Here is a 20,741-nt window from a genome sequence, read left to right as displayed (position 1 = left end):
CTTGCTGCAGAGAGTTCATACAATCCAAATACACCTCAGACATTGCAAATTGCTCAGTCCAGGGACCCCACGACTACGGTGGATATGTTTTACGAAGCCAGGCACACATTTCTAAAGCCAAGTTGCAGCAGCCCATCAGGAATCATTACTAAAACAGACACCCACTCTAAGCTTCAAGAAGTCTCACTGCAAATACGCAGGGTCATAACATTCACATCCTGCTCCAGTTCAACACATCCTGTTCAGAAAGCTAAAAAAGAAAATAAAAAAAGGAAAACCAAACAAACAGACTTTTAGTGAAAATGAGAAAACAAGTGTATTTTCACAACCAACAACTGCCTCAAAAGCTCCATCCCAAGCAGTCAGCTCCATGGTCTCAAAACAAAGCTCTCAAGCTGAATACAGCACCCTGAATTGCAAGTTATGCTATTCCCATTTTATCATTCTTTTTTCCCCCGCTTAATTACTCTGCTTGTAATGTTTGTTAGAGTGGAGCAAAGGAGAAAAGACATCATTAGTCTTTTCTTAATTATTAGAAGAATAAAAAGTTATACTGTTTATGTGATCTACAGACTGATCAAAGTATGGCATTAGATACCAACCTAAAGAAACAAGCAACAGATGAAAACAGTGAAATGCAGCAGTCGGGGTGATGACTGGGTTTTGGTCAGCTTTTTCCATAGTTTTCCGAGTACAAAATAATTTTATCCATTTTTAATAATTAGGCAACAATGGTGTTCAAGAGATAAGGTACAGGAAAGGTTACATGACCTTCCTCAACGGGCTCATAACTTCATTAAGTGTGGGGACAGCAAAAAAAGTTATGGTTCGGAGAAGTAACCCAGCAAGCATCAAGTCCAGCATCAACCGTAAACAGAAAGAGGTGGTGGTAACAGTAAATAGGGAAAAGCTAAATTATGCAAAGATTTTAAAGGTCAAGAAAAAGTCTAAAATCTAAAGTACTAAATGAGGCAAAGTATGGACTTCAATTCGTATTTTTAAGTAAGGCTAACACAGAAGGTGGGGGCACTCAAGACCCTGGTATGTTCAACCAGGGCTTATGTTGCATACTGAATGGATGGATACAGCAGGGTTACCAGGGAAGACTCTAAGGAAAAAGTCTGGTGAATTCAGCTTGACAGGAGGTGATGTATGTGATGGCTTTATGGTCAGAGCTTTAGGGGATCAGAAATAAACATAATGTAAACTAGTATGCAGAAAATAATCAGAATTTAGATAGCCTCCTAGAAAAGAAGGGGTTGGAAATTATGCTTGGATTATGTTTTTTAGTGATATGAAGCGAGTCTCTGCAAGAGGAAGAAGGGGATTCTGGACTGTTTCTCACATTAATTTTGGCTGTGGACCAGTATTTTTCCAAGTATGAATAACTACATAACACAGAAACATACAGAACCAATTGGCAGTGAAAACTTGTTTCCTGAAATTCAAACTAGTAAATTCATTAAAGTACAAGATATTACCTACCCCTCCAGTAGAAACTTAGAGCATTCACTCATGTAAGCAACTACAGTAACATCTCTTCCTCTTCTTTATCCAGGGGTTAGATCATAAGTTCAAAAGTGCCAGAAAAATTCACATCACCTTCAGCAGGCTTTGGATACAGTCTACACCACATACTCTTCATTCTTCTCTCCTCTACAATTTAAATCTTGATCTACTAATTCCCGAATACTGTGAAGCATTCTAATCATCATCATCAGTGTTATTTTAGGCTCAGTGCTCCTCTTCTGAACATTTTTACAGGTGAATATACCTGAGTAAAGCTTCACAAAAGGACTAAATAGGCAAACCACAGTTTAAAAAATGCATGTATTATGTGGCATGTATTTTTTTTTGGGGGGGGGGGTGGGGGTGGTTAAATATTCTATAAACAATTACTAAATTGTCAATGGAATTCAATTAAAAAAACTAATTATTTGTTATAATAACAAGCTACTATTGCCATTTCGTATGTGAAGGTTTGTAAACTACTTCTATTTGAGAAGTAATTGATTCCATTTTTATCATTTGCTGAAGTTTATGCGGTTGTTCACATCCAAAGAGATGATAACATCTATTTGCAGCAAATTATACATTATAATTCCTCATTCAAAAGCTGTAATGGAAAACAAAATGCTAATTTATGCTGTAAACGGAAGTACAGAATCATAATCACTCATTGTTAACATTAGGAACTAAATTGCTCTTGCAAATAATAAAATGGGTTAAAAATGTGGAGGGCTTTTGTGAGCCAAAGCACCAGTGCCTCTTGCTCGTGTTATATTACAAGTGATCAAACGAACCTTTTCTCTTCATGCCAACACAGACTACCCCTTTTTGAGGGAAAGAATAATGGTCTTATGATTGCACCATAAGGATGCATGTCAGGTGACCATTCTACCCACAGGTCTCCAGCCAGCTTCCCAAACAGGGGCCTTCACGTGCTCCCTGCTAGGTGAACTGAACTATGTGCAGAGGCTATCTACAAGAGCAAGTCATACAGAACTGTAAGACTGAAAGAGCCAGCAGCTGGTGCTGAAGATCTGTCGTCTACACCGTATGTGTCCCCCATACACTTCAGGATGTGGCCTGTTTGATTACTTAGGGGTACTTCTGGAATACATCTCCCAGTTCAGTTCTATCCAAAAGGAATTCTGTTTGTTTGCCACAAGACCAATCCACAACACTAATCAAAGCACAGCAGAGTCGGGATGTATGCAGCACACACTCCTGCTCCCAAGAAGAGTGCTGGCGTAGACATACTTCTCGTCATTTCAAGTCCCTGTGAGCCCATATGGGACCGAGAGCGCCCAATTTCTTCTTCCAAAATTAGGACCATAGTGTCACAAGTACCATATCCAGAGCAAGGGTCACTCTGCTATTAATCTCTCTTCATGTTAATTTTACCTGTAGAAACAGTAACACACAGCTACTTAGCAAAAGATGAATCTGAATTGCCACTTGTAGAGAACACAAAGTCTAAGACTAAAAATATTGTAAAAGTACTGCGTTTCCATACTTTTTAGCAATTTTACAGTCCTATAGGTTTTACGCGTACAAGGAGATTTGCTCACACAGCAAACAGACACATCAGAGGAAGTAAAAAAAAAAAAAAAAAATCACCAACAGATTAGGACTGTGCACCTGCTCTTCTACATTTCATTAAGTCTCTACACCTAAACGTATGTCAGGTTCTCTCCTATGTGCATCCGTTGTGCTGGTATCCCTCAGTGATACCTTCTGGTCACGGCAAGACAAACTGGATCGCAAGCATCCACATTGCCTCAGGAAAAAAATATTTAAAAACCCATTAACTTCTGGTAAGTCAGATCAGATGATTATAAACTAAATGATAAATGCCAGATAATACGTTCAACAAACATATATTTGTAAATAAGCTGCCATTTGTAAACAAGCCTCTCCTAGCTTCCACTATACACCTTCAAATCCCTGTAAAATAGTTAATTTGCCAGCTTTTTCCAGTTACTAGTACTAAAAAAAAATACAATTATGTTATCAAAAATTGAAAATTGCCTTTTAGGTGACCAAAAGAAAGTTCCACTGCTTCATGTAGTAAATCATTTTACTGCTGCCCTTTTATATTTTATACCCTTCTGCAGTACACATTTATCTCTACACCAGCAAAGTGTACTCATTGATTTCCTATGGTCTCTCTGGAAGAAGGTTCTGCTTCCCTGACGATGAGTACAAAGGGTGGATGACCCCATTCTCATTCCAATGCAAACCCTGCACTTTTACATTTCTGCTTAGACCACATGAACATTTGACCAGCTAAGAACTCACTGCCCTCTTCCTACAGAACACATTGCTAGAACTGCTGATATTTTCTCCTGAACACAACCATATTTCTGAAAATCTCATCTTATGTATAAAGCATTAAAACGCATTAGTTCATCTGTAACTTACAATTTGCACATAAGGTTTTCTTCTAAACTAAGATACAAAAATAACATATTGCCCATTTTCTGCACATGCTTTCAAACTCACGTTATTGTGTTCTACTGTACCAGTTTGCTTTGGGGCATGAGGAGAGGATTTGTACCCAGTTTAATCTGTGCTTTTTTTTTTTTTTTTGCCAGATGAGACTGGCATCAGAATACACTGGTTTTTCATCCAGATTGTGGATAGGTTTATTAAACAACAATCAGAATAACCACACAGGAAGCAGACACAAAATATGGTTTGAAATCTACTCTAAATGCTATGCAATGGCACTGACAACCCTTGAAAACAAACGGTAGCATCCATTACTGGTGACTGAAACTTTTCAAAGTCACTGTGTTGAAGGACCAATCAAGGCATTAATCTCTGAAAGAAAGAGAATCACATTTTTAAATATTTTTTAAAGTCTATTACCTGTTCTATTAAACTACATCTTCCTCATTATCCTATTGTTTAACTTTTGCTGAGATGCCAAGAAAATAGGTCTCTTCAGTTTTACTTTCACTTTCACTGCATTCCATTTTCCCAGCTTCGTGCACCAGCATACAACACCCTTTGGATACAGAAGAGTCAGGACTTTTCTGTTAATACTAAACCAGGATTGCTGATTTTTCTGAACTAATTTAGTTTTGACAGTGTCCTTTTAATATGCAGAGATGTTACAGGCTTTGCTAAAATATCACTGAAGTTGAATGATGGTTTTCACAGCTAAATAATGTACAACTATTGACTGAGCCTTTTTCCACTAAAGAAAAAGGTCTACAAAAATCATAAAAAGAACTGTCCAATCTTGTGCAGAGATTGACACAGTATCTCTCATTCAACATCCTCATACATATACATACTTAGTATATGCTATACATGTGCAGTGCATTAACACAAAGTCATCTAACATATTTCCAAACCTGCATAGACTTTGAATTCTACTATTCAAATAAAAACTACAATTAAAGAATAAAAATCCAGAAACCATGGAAACAAAAATAAGTCAAAGTCTCACTGGCTGTAGACCAAAACAGAAGCGGTCATTGGACTTACTCTAGTTAAAGGAAGAAAATGCATAAAAGCAATATACTACATTCAGCCCAGTAAAAGAAGAAAATGGGTAAAAGCAATATACTACATTCAGTCTCGCACCCCAAAAATTCTGGCAGAAAGCTCTGACTGCACTGGGGTACTTTTTTCCCCTGCATACATAAAAATAAAGAGCTAAGCCACAATGCTGGCTGTTAGCTTAATCTTTCACTGACTTACTTATATCCACAGAATACATTCTGTGAAAGTACGCTGTATAAACTACTGGCACATTTGAAAACACAGGACAAAGAAACCGTGCCAGGTAACAAACCCTCAGCTCAGTGCTGCAGAGAAAAATCTCTGAAATAATGGCAGCAACCAGGCAGCATACTCTTATTTCACTTAAACACTGCATGGCTTTTCTTGAGGTCAAATTAAAATAAGTATCCAGATTTATGTCTTAGTCATAGGATTTCATTCATGAACTACATTTCAAATTATTTTCAAGCACTTCCCAACCATACAGATTAGTAACACAACAACGTACATGGTTTTGGACCAGAGAGTGAAAAATAATTAATACAAATAATGCTGCCAGTTCAGCGTGGACAAGTTATGCCCAAGAATATCACTGCTCTTGCAAGGCTGAATACCCCCTTTGCAGTACTTGGAAATAGCTATTCATTCGTCACGACTACTAATTAAGAAAAAGATGTAAAGAGAATTTTTGTAAACCAGAAGACACACTCGGGAAGTTTCTGGCAAGCACATATTCACAAAATAAAGAACTAAAAGTAGAACGTTTATTGACACTCTAAAAATGCAGATGACAGAATGAATCAACAGGACATCTGCTGGATATTCCTTCACCTCAGGTTTACACATGCTGGCAAGACAACGCAGGTATGTTTATGCAACCACAATCCATAGTTCTCAGGATTTAAGTCTACAAGTTTGTCTAGTCTAGAATTTAGCACAATGGTTAAGGCCCTACACTAAAAGAACTGTAAAAAAAACACAGCAAACTTCAGGAGAATAGTCAATACTTTTGGAGTTCTCCTTAGTAATGTGAAGCCTTATTTATAACTATTATAGAGCCTTACCTTCTGGAAGACTGTCTCAGAAATTGATTGAAAATATACTTCATAAAGTTACTAGACATAATTTCTCCAATACAAGCTCTTCTGTGATGCACTTTGGAATTTAATATGCAATGGAAAAAGTTCCCTCCAAGAATTTTACTAACAAATCACACATATAACCTTGTGCTTTAAAACGGACTGCAATAATGCACCAAAAATGTAAAAGTTGAAACACATCTCTCAACCTTCCTGAATTATAAACGTCCTATCTCTACTTCCAAAACTGTCAGACAGTATGCTATGCCTCTAGCAGAAATGACTGTTCTCTTTAACATGACTGGTTCCATTATTAAGTCTAATTTTGATTACTTATACTCTCATTAAAGTCTTTAGATGCCAGGAAAAGATTGTTTTACTAAGCTACGGCTGAATTGCTATTGATATGATACAAGGGATCCTTTTACCTTGTACTAGATGTTGAGAGTGCATCATATTGATCTAGGAATAAAAAACCATTTTTCCAGTAGTCAACCCATCTTCTCATCTCAGCACTTTGTTTTAAAGTTTTTGTTTGCTGTTTCCTTTATAACAGAGTACACAAAACAAATTCCATTCCAGCTAGGTTGCTATATTTAGCAAGAAGAAATGGTTTGCAAGCTTTTTTTTTTTTTGGCTGCAATAAACAAACACAAATATGGCTGACTGTAAAATTTAAGCCAACCCTGCCTTTTTAAGTGTTAAAACTTGTAAGAAATATCTATTTGCAGCAAAATCCCATATTCATTTTGATTTCATATTCAGACTAACATCTACTGCTAATCCTCAGCTGGTGAATTTGACTGATGTAAATGCTAACGTTAATACGTAAAAGATGAAAATAGAAAGGAGCCTTGAGCACCAGAAAGAACGTGTGTCTTAAAAATTCTTCTCATCTTCACCCTGGGAAGTCTTGCAAGCTCATCTGTTCCCGTTGTAACGCTATATAATGATTACACCTTCTCCTTCTAAACTCCTTTCCTAATCATGCATATTTAATTCAACTTTGTGTATTTATCCTACAGTTTATATAGCCCTTCTATAAATAGACCTTCTGCATCCCAAATTATCTCCCTCGTTTTCGCTTAGATACAGTCCAACATTGGTATTTTGAAGAGACAAACTCCGTATTTGGCAGGAATTCTTCCATTGTGATACGGGCTTGCTCTCCTGAAAAGCACTGTGAGGGAACCTACCATTTCACAACGCCATTCCTTCACCCAACTGTTTCGCTACGGAACGAAACTAACTTTAGATAAAGGAACTGGTTTAAACCCGATTTTATTGTCTGTGTTCCTAACCGTTTTCTTCCTCTGATGGTTTCAAAGGAGTCTTCGCATCACTGCCTGCCTTTTACACCAGGCGTAAGCCCTTCTTAAACCCCCGTGATTTGCGCGGACCGGTGTGTAGCAGGGTAATAACGGACGCTCCCCGCTCTCACGGCCACACCGGCACCCGTGCGTGCAGAGAACCACGCACCAGCACGGGCACGGCAGCACCGGCCGCCCCGAGCCGCCGCCGCCGGCAAGCGCTGAGCGAACTTACGCCGCTAGACGCCCCAGGCAGCCGGGCCCGCCGTGCTGCTGAGGGCCAGGACCGAGAATTGGGGCAGCCCTCCTTTCCCTCCTCCGCGCCCGGCCCCGTCAGCCAGGAGCCGGCGGCGGCCGTTACGGACCCGCCAACGGCCGCCAGCCCCGCGCACCTGCCGCCCTCCCGCCCCGCCAGGCGCGGGGCCACACCGGCGGCACCTGACGGCTTCATCGAGCCCGTGGGGCCCCGGCACCGCCGGGAGACGGCGGCTCGGCGGCGGCACTGTGTTCGCTGCGTGCCTGTGTGTGCCTGTTCCCCGCACGAAACCCCCCTCCCCTCAGCGTCTGACTCGCTCTCTGCGAAGAACGCTCGCCCCAGGCTGGGGCGGCAAACTCGGCAGGCGGCTTCAACCAGCACGAGATGGGCCCGGCCAGGGTCCGCTCGCAGCCGGGACACCGGGGATCAGTATTTTATGTGGCTGCTTCGAGGGACGGCCCGGTCTGACAGGGCTCCAGGGCCCCACCGCGACAGCGCGGCCCCCGAACTCCTCGGCTGCTGCCGGAGGAGGGGCCCCGCTCCTCGCCGCTATCAACTCCCGGAGGCCGGGCGGAGCGCGCGGCTTCTCCATCCCTGGCTGTGAGGTGTAACCTTAAACTGCCCACTCCTATCGTTCGGGGATTTCAGCTTCCTGGGCAGCGGGGCTGTGCGTTTTCCATGAGCTCAGCGGGCTCTGCCCCCCCGGCGGGAGGGAGCGGGGAGGCGACCCCCCACCATACACACACACACACACCCCTCCCCCACCGGGGCCGCGGGCAGCCTTCCCGGCTCAGGGTGCCCTTCACCCGCTCCGCAGCCCGCCTCCACCCGCTGCCCAACTTTTCCTGTCACGCCAGCACCCGAAGCCCCCTTCCACAGGCACGCACTCAGACACGCACCGATGTAGTTTATAAATGACAGTTGCCTGTAGACTTTCACCAAACAAGCAGCGGGGGCAGCAGACTACAACAGTTATTTAATTAAAGACGTTTTGGAGGCTCCCAGAATAGCTCGCTACCTCCGAGGCGCGATTTCTGGTTTCTCCCCGCTCTCCCTCGCCAGCCGCCCCCCGCGGCCCCCGCCACCGGGCGGGCCGGCGGGCACTCTCTGGCGGCGCGCTCCGCATTGCACAGTCATCAAAGTTAAGCACGGCGAGTGAGGGGTGCTGGATCGGGAGAGACGGGTAACCCGAACTAATTCCACCTAGGCAAGATCCGAAACTACGAGGTTAACGCATACGCAGCCATTTCTGCGGGAGAGGGGTACGGGGAAGGGGGGCCCCTCTCGCACGCCTACTCCCCCCGCCCGGCAAACTCCCCCGGCCGCCCTCGGCGGGGCCCTGAACGCGCGGAGGAGGGCGGCGAGCGCAGCCGGGGAGGGAGGGAGGCTGGGGGACGCTTCGCTCGAGTTGCCTTGTTGTGCCCCGAGTTGCTCCCGGTAAGGTGCAGCCCTCCGCACGCCACGGCTCCCGCGCTTCAGCTCTCCTCCCGCTCCTCTTCCCCACGGGAGGGGCGGAGGCGGAGGGAAGGGGGGCTGGAAGGCAGACGGAAAAAAAAAGGGCTCATTTCTCTCATTTCTTTCCTCGGCTGATTCCTCCCCCCCACACACACACCCCGCACACACGCTGAACAGAAACACTTCCAGCCCCTTTCTGCACACGCAGGCACTACCTTCGCCTCCCCCGGGGGAGCCCGGCGGGCGCAGCAGCGCCTGGCAGCGCCGGTCACCTCTTACCTGGTTGTAGGAGGTTTCCCAGGAGGAGGTGTAGTTGTAAAAGAAGGAGGAGAAACAAGCGTCTTCTGACAGCCCGCAGCCAGCCATCCTCTGGGCGCAAAACCTCTTCGGGAAGGCACGCAGGAGCCTTCGCAAACTCTTGCCTCTTGCGCGATTGCTGCTGCTGCCGCCGCTGCTGCCGGTGGTGCTGCCGCCGCGGAGCGCGCCGACAGCTTCGCCCTGGCGGCGCCTTGCGCGGTGCGTAAGAGAGGGAGCGAGCGGCGGCGAGGAGAAGGCTGGCGGGAGGCGAGGGGAGCGGTGCGCGTGTGTGCGCGGCTGTTTGTGGCGGCACCGAGGGGCCGGGGCCGGCGTCACGTGCGCGCGCTCACTCCGCCGCCGCCGCCGCCGCCGGGGACAGGCTGTGCTACAGACCCCGGCACTGAATCAGCAGCGCCAGGCCACCTCTCCATCCCCACCCACCCCACCCCCGTCCCCCCTCGGCAGCGCAGCCTGCGCAGGGAAACAAGGGGGCGCCTGCAGGACCCGCCACTGCACCGCGGCGAGGGCGGGGGAAGGAGCGGGCAAGTGGCGACGCGCGTCCTCCCCCGCCGCGCCGGGGCAGCGCCGCCGCGGGCGGGCCCGCCCTCCCGGCCTGCCCCGCCCCGCCCCGCCCCTGGAAAGTTGCAGCTCGCTCTCCGGGCACGCGAGCGCGGGTTGGTAGGGGGTGCGCGTGCCCGAGCGTGACCTGCCCGGCGGCGGGAAACTTCGCCGCAGAGCCGGCAGCGACTCGTCCGGTACAATTTTCCTCAGCACCCCGTTTTCAAGGAGCGGGAGTAAAACGGAATAATTTTTTTTTTTTTTAAGTGTGTCAGTGACCGTAGCAGTGGCACCGGCAGCGTGAGCTCCCTCCCGCCGCTGCCGGTGCGTCCGGTCGCAGCCGCGGCCGACAAGGCCGCCCTGCAGAGCCCCCCCGGGTCGGCGGGAGCCCTCCCGCTCCGTGAGGACGAGTAACACCAGCAGCCCCCGAGCCGTCCCGCACTGTTCATCGGGCACGGTGAAGTCACACCGAGTGTAACGATTTCAAGGTGCTTGCCAGGCAGTTAGCGGAAACAGACTGGATTGCGTTGGCCGTGCTCCTGGAGCATTCCTTCCCCCGATGGCGCACCCGGTGCCTCAAGCACGCTCCTCTGACAAGGGGAAGGTTTTCAGCTAACACTGATGTCACAGAACCCTGATAATTACAAATGGAAGGTAAATAATGGAGGTGGTAATTTTTTTTTCAGAATAATTGTTCTATTTCATATATATTGTATGTTTTTCAGTTAACAAAAACATTATTTTTGCTCCCAAATCATCATAGGGAGGGCCAGTGGTTTGTTGAGCAGCACCCAGCACAGTCCTAACAGCCCACAGCCATCAACGGGACAGACTGGAGAGAGTTTTCTGCCCGTAACTGATCAAAGGCCCGCTGAAGCTCCTTGCTCCCCCTCACCTGGTATTTTAAGGAAGAAACCACCACTTTGTAATACCTATGGAATCCTTTGACCATTCTGTTTGTTGAGGAAATCTTTTCTTCAGTCTCCAAAAGTGGCATGAGCGTGGAACAACATGAAACACACCTGAGTGTGGTAGAAAGTGAGCTTTTTCTTATGAGTTGACTGAATGAAGGCTAGCCAGTAATACCTGAATTCATCCCAAGGATCTTTGCTGACAGGCAGCTCTGTTCCATATGAGGTCACAGAGCCTTTCATGCTGCCCTAAATCAGGTAAAAATACAGCAGGAAGGTTCTCAGTAACAGAATATGGAAACTACATCAGAAACAAGTCTTCACTATGTCCACAATGATTTGTTTCTCAAATTGCTTCAGTATTTTCCTTCAGAGGCTTCAGCCTGTCAAGGCTGCTCATCAGTGGCCCACAAAACTTCATGTGGTTTAAGAATTTATTTCAGCTCTTCAGACAGCAACAATTAAGGCATAAGTTCCTTTCCATTTCACCATCCTTACTGAATTGTTTTCTTCCCTTGCCTCTGAGGGGTCGGTGTTCAAAGCATCTCACTTCTAAAATTTTAAGCAACGTGACATTGCATGTTTCATCTTCATATTCAGTCTCCAGCATAGCCTGACCTCTGAGCTATTTATGCTGTTTAGGTGAAGTTTGTACTATAAAATTCTATGGTTTGAACCAAACTTTCTACATTTTGATCTGAAAATTCTACTTTTTAGACTCTTGTTTTTCTTTTATTTTCCTTTTTTTTTTCCTCCCCTAATACCCAATATATTTATACATATCAGTAGGTGGCATTTCCCCTACTTCCTCTCCTCCAGCGATGGAGTACTATCTGTCCCTCCAATGGAATGTTCTTTAAAAGTCTCAGAACAGATTATGGGTTCTTAAATGTCTGGGTTTTTTCTTGTCTTTTTTCCCTTCAAACATTGTTCCTCATCCTGCTCTAGCTCAAAATCTTTTCATTTGGAGTTCAGAGAGCTGCCCCTGGGGGACCATAACTGGTAGGAGGTTAAGCTTAATTGCACGGTGATCAGTTACTAATGGAGATCCAGCTGTAGTCTTTTCTTATAGCTGCGAACTCCTCAGAACCTGTTCGAGGCCTCTGCAGAGCACACTTCTGCTAGCAGCAAAACGAGATCTGAAAACGTATTTATAGCATCATGTTTTGCTCCTCCAGACCATTTGTAGATGTTTTCAGTCAACCAGCCATTACTGAAATGGCTAATAATCTATTTGTCTACCGCATGACTTAGCACGCTAACATCATTGCTACTGTGGTGTTGGTGATGAAGCAAAAAACTTTGTATGTTACTTCTATTACTAGAAATGTGTAACCAAACAAAATAAAATCCACAAATGACCGTTGTCTAATATCCCAGTGTGCTAACAGCTCCATAGAATAGATGCTAAGGTGTATTCAGTCCTGTGGGCAGGAAGGAATAAAGTGAAGATAAAATAAACTCTTGTAAGGAACTTGTAACAAATGGATTGATGAGAGAGGTGGAGGAAACAGCAGAATCCAGGAAACGTTTGAATAACAAAAGTAAACTCAGGGTAACCATTAATACTCCATCTGTGCTGAAAGAGGCCTGGTGCAGGTGGAGCAGAGAAAATTACTCTAATCTCTTCAGAGACACAGACAGCATAATACCGTGCGGTTAGGATGTGCCAGAGTACGAGGTAAACAAAGGATAGCAAAGCAGGTAGAAAGGCATCTTGTTAAATAACAGTCCAGAATTTAATTTGGTTTGCCCTTTGCTTTCATGTTTTCAGCTTAAAGAATTTGAAAGTCTATTAAATGAACTAGAAACTTTCTTTTGTGTGGCTGGGTGGGTTTGAGTTTTTTTTACCTACAAAGCGTGTCTGGTGTGGGAATAAGGTGAATCGGGGTGAAGCTTTCAAACTGAGGCTGGTCCTGTCTTCTCACAGGCAGCGCATCCTCTTTCCCCTGAGGCTGGTGCACAGAAACAAGAGTAAGGCTAGGGACTGCTGTTTGGGCCAGTAACAAATCTGGTATCACCAAATGCCAGGTTTTGGGAGAGACCTCTCAAAGAGTAAACGTACCCCATTGCTCCAAGCAAAAGCCAGCGCCTCATGAACACATCTTTCTTTTCTTTATGCAGAGTGATCTCTTGAGAAATTCCCTGAAAAGCAAAGCTTCTAGAGGTCTTTGGTTTGAGAAGTGTATGGAGAATTTCAGACAGAAAAAAACCCATTAATCTTCAACTTGTATGTTCCATGTAAGTAGACAAGTTTGTATCATAACAGTCCCAAGGGGATCAGGATTCAACTCAGCTGTAGCCTCTATTAAGATTCTACAACACAAAGTGATACTCCATGGCTGTAAATTTTGTTTAGGCCGTTTAGTGTCCCCCCAATAACCAGTGTAGTGTTTAAACCGAGTGCTGTGATCTCCACTATTTTTAAAGCTTGTGAGCATAAATACCTCCAAATGTTTTATGGGTACTATTCTTTTAGTCGCCGCTGTCACTTTCTTTTTTCCCTAAGTTTTCAGCATTAGCAGACAGATGTAACTTTTTTTATTCCTGACTTTACTAGACTTCATTAGTTGAAAGTCCTTTCTCACAGAGCAAAACTCTGTAATATCAGATATTCTAAAATAAAGTTAGAAGCTGTCCCTGTATCTTATTTGCAAGTGAAAAGACTATTTCTACTTAGCCTATTCATAAGTGCATAAAAGCCTTTTAAAGTCAATTAAGACAGTCCATAAAAATTGAAGAGGAAAAGCTTTAAAAGTCCACTGATAGGTTTTCTATTAGGCTAATACTTTAAAGCTTCCTTAGCACTTTCTATGAAATGATTTCATTTTGCTTTATGAACACCTCTGGAGCTAGGTATTACATGCTTTTAATATTTCAGGAGATCAACAGTTTAAGTACCAGACCCTTGGAAAAGTCAAGGAACATTGTTAGACAATGTTTATAAAAGCAATTAGCCCCAGAGGAGCAGAAACCTACTTAGAGCAGAAATAAGTGGAGATTCCAGAGTATTTAGGCTTCTATTTAGCTTTCAAGATAACTCGTGTCTCTAATACAAAAATGTAAGATTTAGGCATAACTGAGAATGAAACCACCAGTGGACGAGAACACAGCAGCCACGGTCACCTTTAAAACACGATTGCAGTGTTCTGCTTTTTTTCTTTGGCTTCTCACTGTGTTCAAGGTAAAATCCAGATGGGTTTTTTCACCTTCACATGGCTAGACAGCCCAGGTCCAAGCTACCTGAGAGACCTGAAGTTTCCTGAATATTGGATTCCTCAGCCTCAACCACAAGAGCTAAATGCGCAAATTTTCTAGTATTAGCATAACTGATCAAGATTAATCAAAATACAGCTTTTCTAAAGTAACCCAGAATAACACTCCTAAACTTCAATTACATGCCACCATTCAAAAAATACAAGGGTCTGGAGAAAGAAAATTGCATTCAGAAAACTGGATGTTGATCAAAATACAGAAAATGGATACTTTAAATCCACAGAATGGTGGTGGCATAGGAATCTATCAGAGCCAGCTTTTCTAAAGTTCTGTTATGTCCAATATTCTAGTTATGATTGTATCTGTCACTAATATCTGAATACTAAAGTAGGTTACTAACACCTGCTCATGCTTCCTCTCAGCAAAAGGGCAGCAGTATTCTGTTGGAGTCTCTGCTGTATGTGGTGACAGAAGAAATGGGCATTGCAATTAAAGCAGAGGTAGTGAGGTTCTAGGTAGTTATTAGTTACTATTGACATTTGTCATACCATCTTGTACTTATGGTTACTGCACAGACAAGTTTTACCCTTATTTCAGAAAGTTCAGTGACGCCAAAGGTAACTGGCACTGGCTTTGGCACTCGTGGTCTTCATCCCAGAGCAGAGTCCAGGCTGTTAGGAGTCTTGAAGTAAAAAACAAGTCCTGGAATACAACTCATTTTTGTAAGTTGGCTAGATGGTGAAGATTGCGTACACTGTTGTTCTTCATCCAAAAGATAAAAAGCTAATTGCAGCTAGATGAGTGACCACTGGAATAGGATGGCAGGTCCAAGAAAAAAGGACAGTAAACAAGTAATTTTTTTTGTAAATGCTGCTAAGTGAGACCATCAGAAATGAATATCAAGGTTCTCTAAAGCAATCTAAACGCAAAGACCAATTGCAAATATACAACTTCAGAGAAAACAGTACATTTTTTCAAAATGTTTTGGTCTCACCATCGGTCTATTATTTGCCTTGCCCGAGTTGAGATTCAGTTGCTTGCTCTTCATCCATGAGCTAATCCCATTTATGCACTGGGTAATCTTGATAATTGAAGTTATGTGAAATAGGCAACTGAATGAAGTAAAGCTGATTATTCAAAAAGAAAGAAAAAAAAAAGTTCCAGGAGTGTAAAAGCTAGATTACATGAATTTTTGCTCATCTCAAAAATGCAGGAAATTATTTTCCTTGAATTCTGCAAGATCAAGTGTGCCACTGATTAAAACTTTGTCTGCTGAAGTGGAAGAGCAGAACACTGATGAGTTTGATTGTCCTGCAAGCAAGATATTTTCAATGAGACTGCTAACAAAATGAAGCCACTATGATAATTTAATTCCTAGTTCAGGCCCTCCAGCAGCTTTTCAACATGAGTAATCTCCATCAGTTCAATACCCCCAAAATTATAAATAACAACCAGTGAATAACTGCCATTCAAATGCAGGCAGGCATGAACTTACGAGGTAGTTCGTAACTTTTATAGTCTCACCACCAATTAACAATGTAAATAAATCACTAAAGCCCTATCAGATTATAATTTCCCAAAAATAACATTTCTGTGATTATGTTTCTGTGATTTCTGTGATTATACTTAAGGGGTAACTATATGAAGTAACTAATCAAAGGGGGGAAAAAAATGCTAGAATAACCCAAATTAGCAGGAATCAAGATAGTTGGCCTGTCATGAGTCTCTGCCTCTAGTGTAAGTGTCTTTACATCTGAGAAAAGCCCTACAGCTATTCTGCCTGCTTCTGGGTATGCTCAGATCATTAGCAAAATACTGAGCGATATCAATGGAGCAGACTCACCACCATTTTATCGATCACGGTAAAGACATCTAAGAATGAACGTACTGAAAGGTATGACGAGATCTCTTCTTATTGCTCAGATAATGAAAAAGGTAAGAGGCTTCACTGTTCAGCACGTTATTCAAAGCTTATTGATAAAGCAGTAACACCTCATCTTCACAAAGTATATTACAGACATTCCAAAATATTTGGCTACTCCTTTGGCCCTGTATGCTGTATCGTGTGGGGAGTATCGTGGAGGAGGGAGGAAGAAAGGCTCCCAGTCACACACTGTAGAACTCAGGGAAATTGCATTTAACTTCTTCTGCACAATCCCAAGAAAAGCTTTGATCGATACAGAATTCCATTTTTACACAAGAAATACCACAAAGAGGCAGCAAACCCTCAGAAATAATTGATAGATATTTCAAAGGGATTTGACAGACCATTAACTTTGGATTTCTTCAGTGACATCATCCTATTTGATCCAATTAATGAAAACAAACCTCACTAGGAGAAAACCTAGGCAGGCGTTTGTACCAGACGCGGAATTGCAGCTTGTAAGCACGTGTCCTTTCCATTGCATATCACCCAAAATCAAGGGAAAGAATAATTGTTTTGCTTAAAGCAGGTTAAAGTGAAGGCAATGAAAAGCAATTAGAATGTCTCTGCAAATTTTTACTTTTTTTAATGTCAAAGTTTTGGAAGTAGTAAGAACAGAGATTTGCTGCTGACTTTGTTGCTAATTTAGGAAGTTCTGTTCTGAGTCTAGACAGCCCAGCATTGATAAAGTTGTTTTTATAATCAGATTAGTTTGATCAAGAGACTGCTAAAAAAAGCAAATTAATTTCTGAAAGCTCACTGTACCTAATGAGAGATCTAAACATTAGTTTCATATCAAGCCAGTAGACTACAAACGCTTGAATTCTTAAGCTTTACTTGCAAAAATAATATCCGTTGCAGCCAATTATTGTGTAAAGAACGAATACTATTATGAAGGAGATCATCAAGTAGGCCATTACCATTTAATATAATTGAATATTTTCCTGTTCACTTTTCCTTCCACAATTCTCCTCCAGAAACAAACAGGATTTCTCTAGGTTGCAGAAAAATCATACCCCTACCACCACATCACCGCTTAACCTCGTATTTGACAATGCTGGAGAACGCAGAGAGGAGACATTGAATAGTGTTTGAACAACAAAGTACATACTATTTTGGTCATTAAAACTGAAATTTTAAATTCTTGCCAATTCCTATCTTTGATTTCTGCTCTTAATCATTTTTTTTCAAGTATGTAAAAGTAGCAGTAATTTCAGTTTACTTCCATTACATTGTGTAACCCAGTAACTCATTAGAACCAAGCTGTCAATATCCTCTTGGACAGCCAGGTGCTCACAGAAACATTTTGTGAATCGCACTGCTTTTAACCTTCTGCTGCTCTCCAAAGTGTAAGCCTTTCAGGCTTACAGTGCATTACATTTTTTAAAAGAACGACACTATCCCTGTCACAGCAAAAGTCTTATCAGTTACTTGTTATTCAACATGCAAAATGAAACAACCTCAAAGATACTGTTCGAAGGTTTTGAAAGGCTGAGTCTAGTTTGTAACTCTTAAAATCACACATGAATTTTGATAGTAAACGCTAGCATCTTCATAAAGCTGAAAAGGTTGGTATTTTTGAGGATGAAACTGGTTACTAATGTAAGCAGAAGTGGTTTCACTACACGGCTGAATATTTAAGCAGGCAAAGCAGCCTGGAAATAGGTCCACCAGCAGCCCTCCACTCTGTGGAGCCCACTAAGTGCTTGATGCTTTAAGTGTTTATTGTTTATGCTGCTGGAAGCAACGATGCTGGGAACATTAATGTGATATGCTTACAAAACAAACACTGAATTCAAATGGAAGACAAGAGCCTACTTTAGTTAAAAGAATAAGACCAACCCAAAATAATAAATGTTTACAGCCACATGAAATATTTATTATCAACATTAATTTGTGCTATGTTTTATTTTTCTATACATAACTACTGCATAGCTTTCGTAGCTGGAAAAAGCTTAAAGGACCACTCAGAGCCAAGACGTACAGAAATCAAAGTTATTTTATAATCTGTCCAACATACATTCAGTGTTCCTGAGAAACGACCACATCTGAGTTGAAACTGCGGAATTAGAACACCTCCAATCAGCACAGAACTAGTCTATTGCTGCTGCTGCAGGAATGTTATTTCACTGCTGTTACCATAGGTTAATCCCTCGATACTGGAAGCTGGGATCTCCTTGATGCCAACCACTTATCTCAAACTTATCTCAGTGCAAATTAGAGGCAGCCCAAGCTTGTCATTTGCGACAGGAACAGTGAGAAGAGGGGCAAATGCTCTCATATAATAGTTTCATCCTGGTTTTAAAGCTCAAAAATATCTGACGTTTGTGTTACTGAGGACCAATGCCCAGTGTTGTAGGAGAACAGCTCCCGGAAGCACACCACAACAGCAACTACCAGTGTGTAAGACGGATGAGAAAAAATGAACTAGGTTGACCAAGCAGATCATTTTTTCCCTCTCTGTTTCACATAAATCCTATGTCATACACACAGTCTTCAAGTTAAATAATTTTAAAAGGTCAACAGGGTACCAATACAAGATTATACTTCTAATAGTAAAAGATGTTTATTATTAAAACCTTCAGCCGTTCTAAAAGCAAGATAAATGGCTATTCCTCACAAATTACAGTAAGTGAAAATTCATGTACTTCAGAATACAACACTGCTGCCTAGTATCATGGTCTGGTATGGCTTTTTATTGCTAAACTGTCAGAAAATTAAGAAAACTATAGCAGTCTGATTACAAATTAACAATTGTAGATTGACTGGATGGAAGGAAAACTATTTGGCCTTTGACTTTTGTTAAGGTATCATTTTAAATGACATACTGAAAGCTCGTTTCAGCAATTTTTCTTTATGCTTCTTTTCTTACAGCAAATGATTAGCAGTTTCCAATAGTCACTGTGTAGCAGTGTAGCAGGTTGAAAATCACACATGACAAACTAATAGTGTTTCACAAGCCCTGACCCAAGAAGGGAGAAGGAGATCAGAAATCGTGGTGTTGCTCTATCATGCAAAGCTGATACAGAACACAACACAAACCGGCCTGTACCAACAGGTGTACATGGGTACAGGTACAACAAAGGCTGTTCCTGTCACCCCAAAAGGAACTTCAGCACGTCTTGCACTGGTGGATATACAGATCTCCCAAAAGCCAAAGTTCAGGGCTTTTTATGACATCAAGACATAGCAAAGCATGAAGTCACCATTTATTCTGCTCCTTGACAAAAATTCTAAATGCTAGAAAACCCCTACAAATCTAAACACAGTATAAGTGGTCACTTCTTTCTGACTCCACAGTGTTAATAACTAGGTACCGAAACACAGCTCTGTGTACTCAGTCATCAGTAACTACCTCTGCATCTACCTAAACATAGCTATGACCTCACATCAATATAGCCCTTTACTGCTTTGAGGTATTACACAGAAGCATGATTAAGACGGAAGACTCTCCCCTTTTCAAAAAATATACTCCTTTCACTTCCTACTATTTCCCTATCATCTAATCTATTCTATAGTTTCAGAAGTCCCACACTATAAATAGCTTATTTTATACAAACCACATATTTTCAAAAACCACCAGAATTTCTCTGGTTAAAAAAAAAAAAAAAAAAAAAGAAAAAAAAAGAAAAAACACCACCAAAAAAAAAAACAAAACCAAAAAAACCCCACTGTAAGTAAACAAAGCATTGCTTTTCCTTTCAGATTGTTCCAAAGCAGATAACCAAGTAATCCTAAGGGAGCAATTCCTCAGTATCGCACACCAAACATGCTTTAGCCCAAGCTCAGTTTGAAGGCTCTGAAGCAACATCAGTAAGGCAGGGGACACACCAGGAGAGCAAGCAGCTGAAGTTGGTCGGGGCAGCTGATGAACTTTTTACAGGACCTCTCACACCACAGAGTCTTTTAGACAGCTGTGGCATTTCACAGAACAAAACTCAGGAAGCTGAATTTCTGTTATTTCTGTTATCAAACAGTTATCAAACTCCAGAATATTTTGCAATTTCCAACTTTTTTTCCTCATTTACTGAAGTCTGCGGTATAAGCAGCGAAAATCAAAGCTCTGACAATGAGCAAGACTGCAGGTGTTTTTGACTGTTCTAAGAGGGAGGCAGTGACCTTCATACACTCCTAGATAAAGCAGCTTCATTCCTACACCTCCTTCTTGGCCGCCTTTTGTTTCTCTGGGCAACCTTTTTTGACAGTTTTTCCACCAGAAAAATGGGAATGAGGTTTCAACACAACTTATGAAAAACCTGGGCTATTCTCAAAACCAAGTTACTCTGCATGCATCTGTTGTATCCCCCCCCCCCCCCCCCCGCCAGCCCCGAGATAACTGCAGTAAGAACAGAGTTCCTGATACGCTTTCCCTTTAGGACCCAGAAAGCATCCTTCTGTAAGAAGCCACACTGTCCTTTCCATTACTCCTTCAGAAAGGGCCAGTTACTTCTTAGGTAACTTGCTACCTTCCCACCACTATATGGCTCTAAAATTGCATTTTAAAATAAAATCCTCAGTGATTTAAGCAAGTTTGTATGTTCCTGCCCCAAACCCTTAAATATTTTCAGTTGTTAGAAATCAGTATTGTGCAGTAGAACAGCCGTTGAGTGATGCCTGCGCAAAGACTCTCCAACCCTGGGGCCATACACGATCGTTAGCGGAGGAACGACTCTGCATTTAGCACACGCTGTGCAGCACTGAGAAAATAGGTTAGTT

At 42.7% G+C, this 20,741-nt stretch overlaps 1 protein-coding gene across 1 annotated transcript in view; it reads right to left on the bottom strand.

Moving 5' to 3' along the window:
* The window catches only part of PPARGC1A (PPARG coactivator 1 alpha), a 371,225-nt gene extending 361,520 nt beyond the window's left edge, over nucleotides 1-9,705 (bottom strand). The window contains exon 1 of the mRNA XM_086747406.1: nucleotides 9,399-9,705. Within this exon, the coding sequence (XP_086603532.1) occupies nucleotides 9,399-9,485 (87 nt within the window). The 5' untranslated portion in view covers nucleotides 9,486-9,705. The remainder of the gene's footprint in view (nucleotides 1-9,398) is intronic.
* Between the last annotated feature and the right edge of the window lie 11,036 nt (nucleotides 9,706-20,741).

Source organism: Chlamydotis macqueenii, chromosome 4 (genome assembly GCF_036417535.1).
Source record: "Chlamydotis macqueenii isolate bChlMac1 chromosome 4, bChlMac1.mat, whole genome shotgun sequence".
In the NCBI taxonomy this organism is placed as follows: domain Eukaryota; kingdom Metazoa; phylum Chordata; class Aves; order Otidiformes; family Otididae; genus Chlamydotis; species Chlamydotis macqueenii.
The sequence above is the reverse complement of the archived record's forward strand: the minus strand, read 5'-3'. Positions and strand labels throughout refer to the sequence as shown.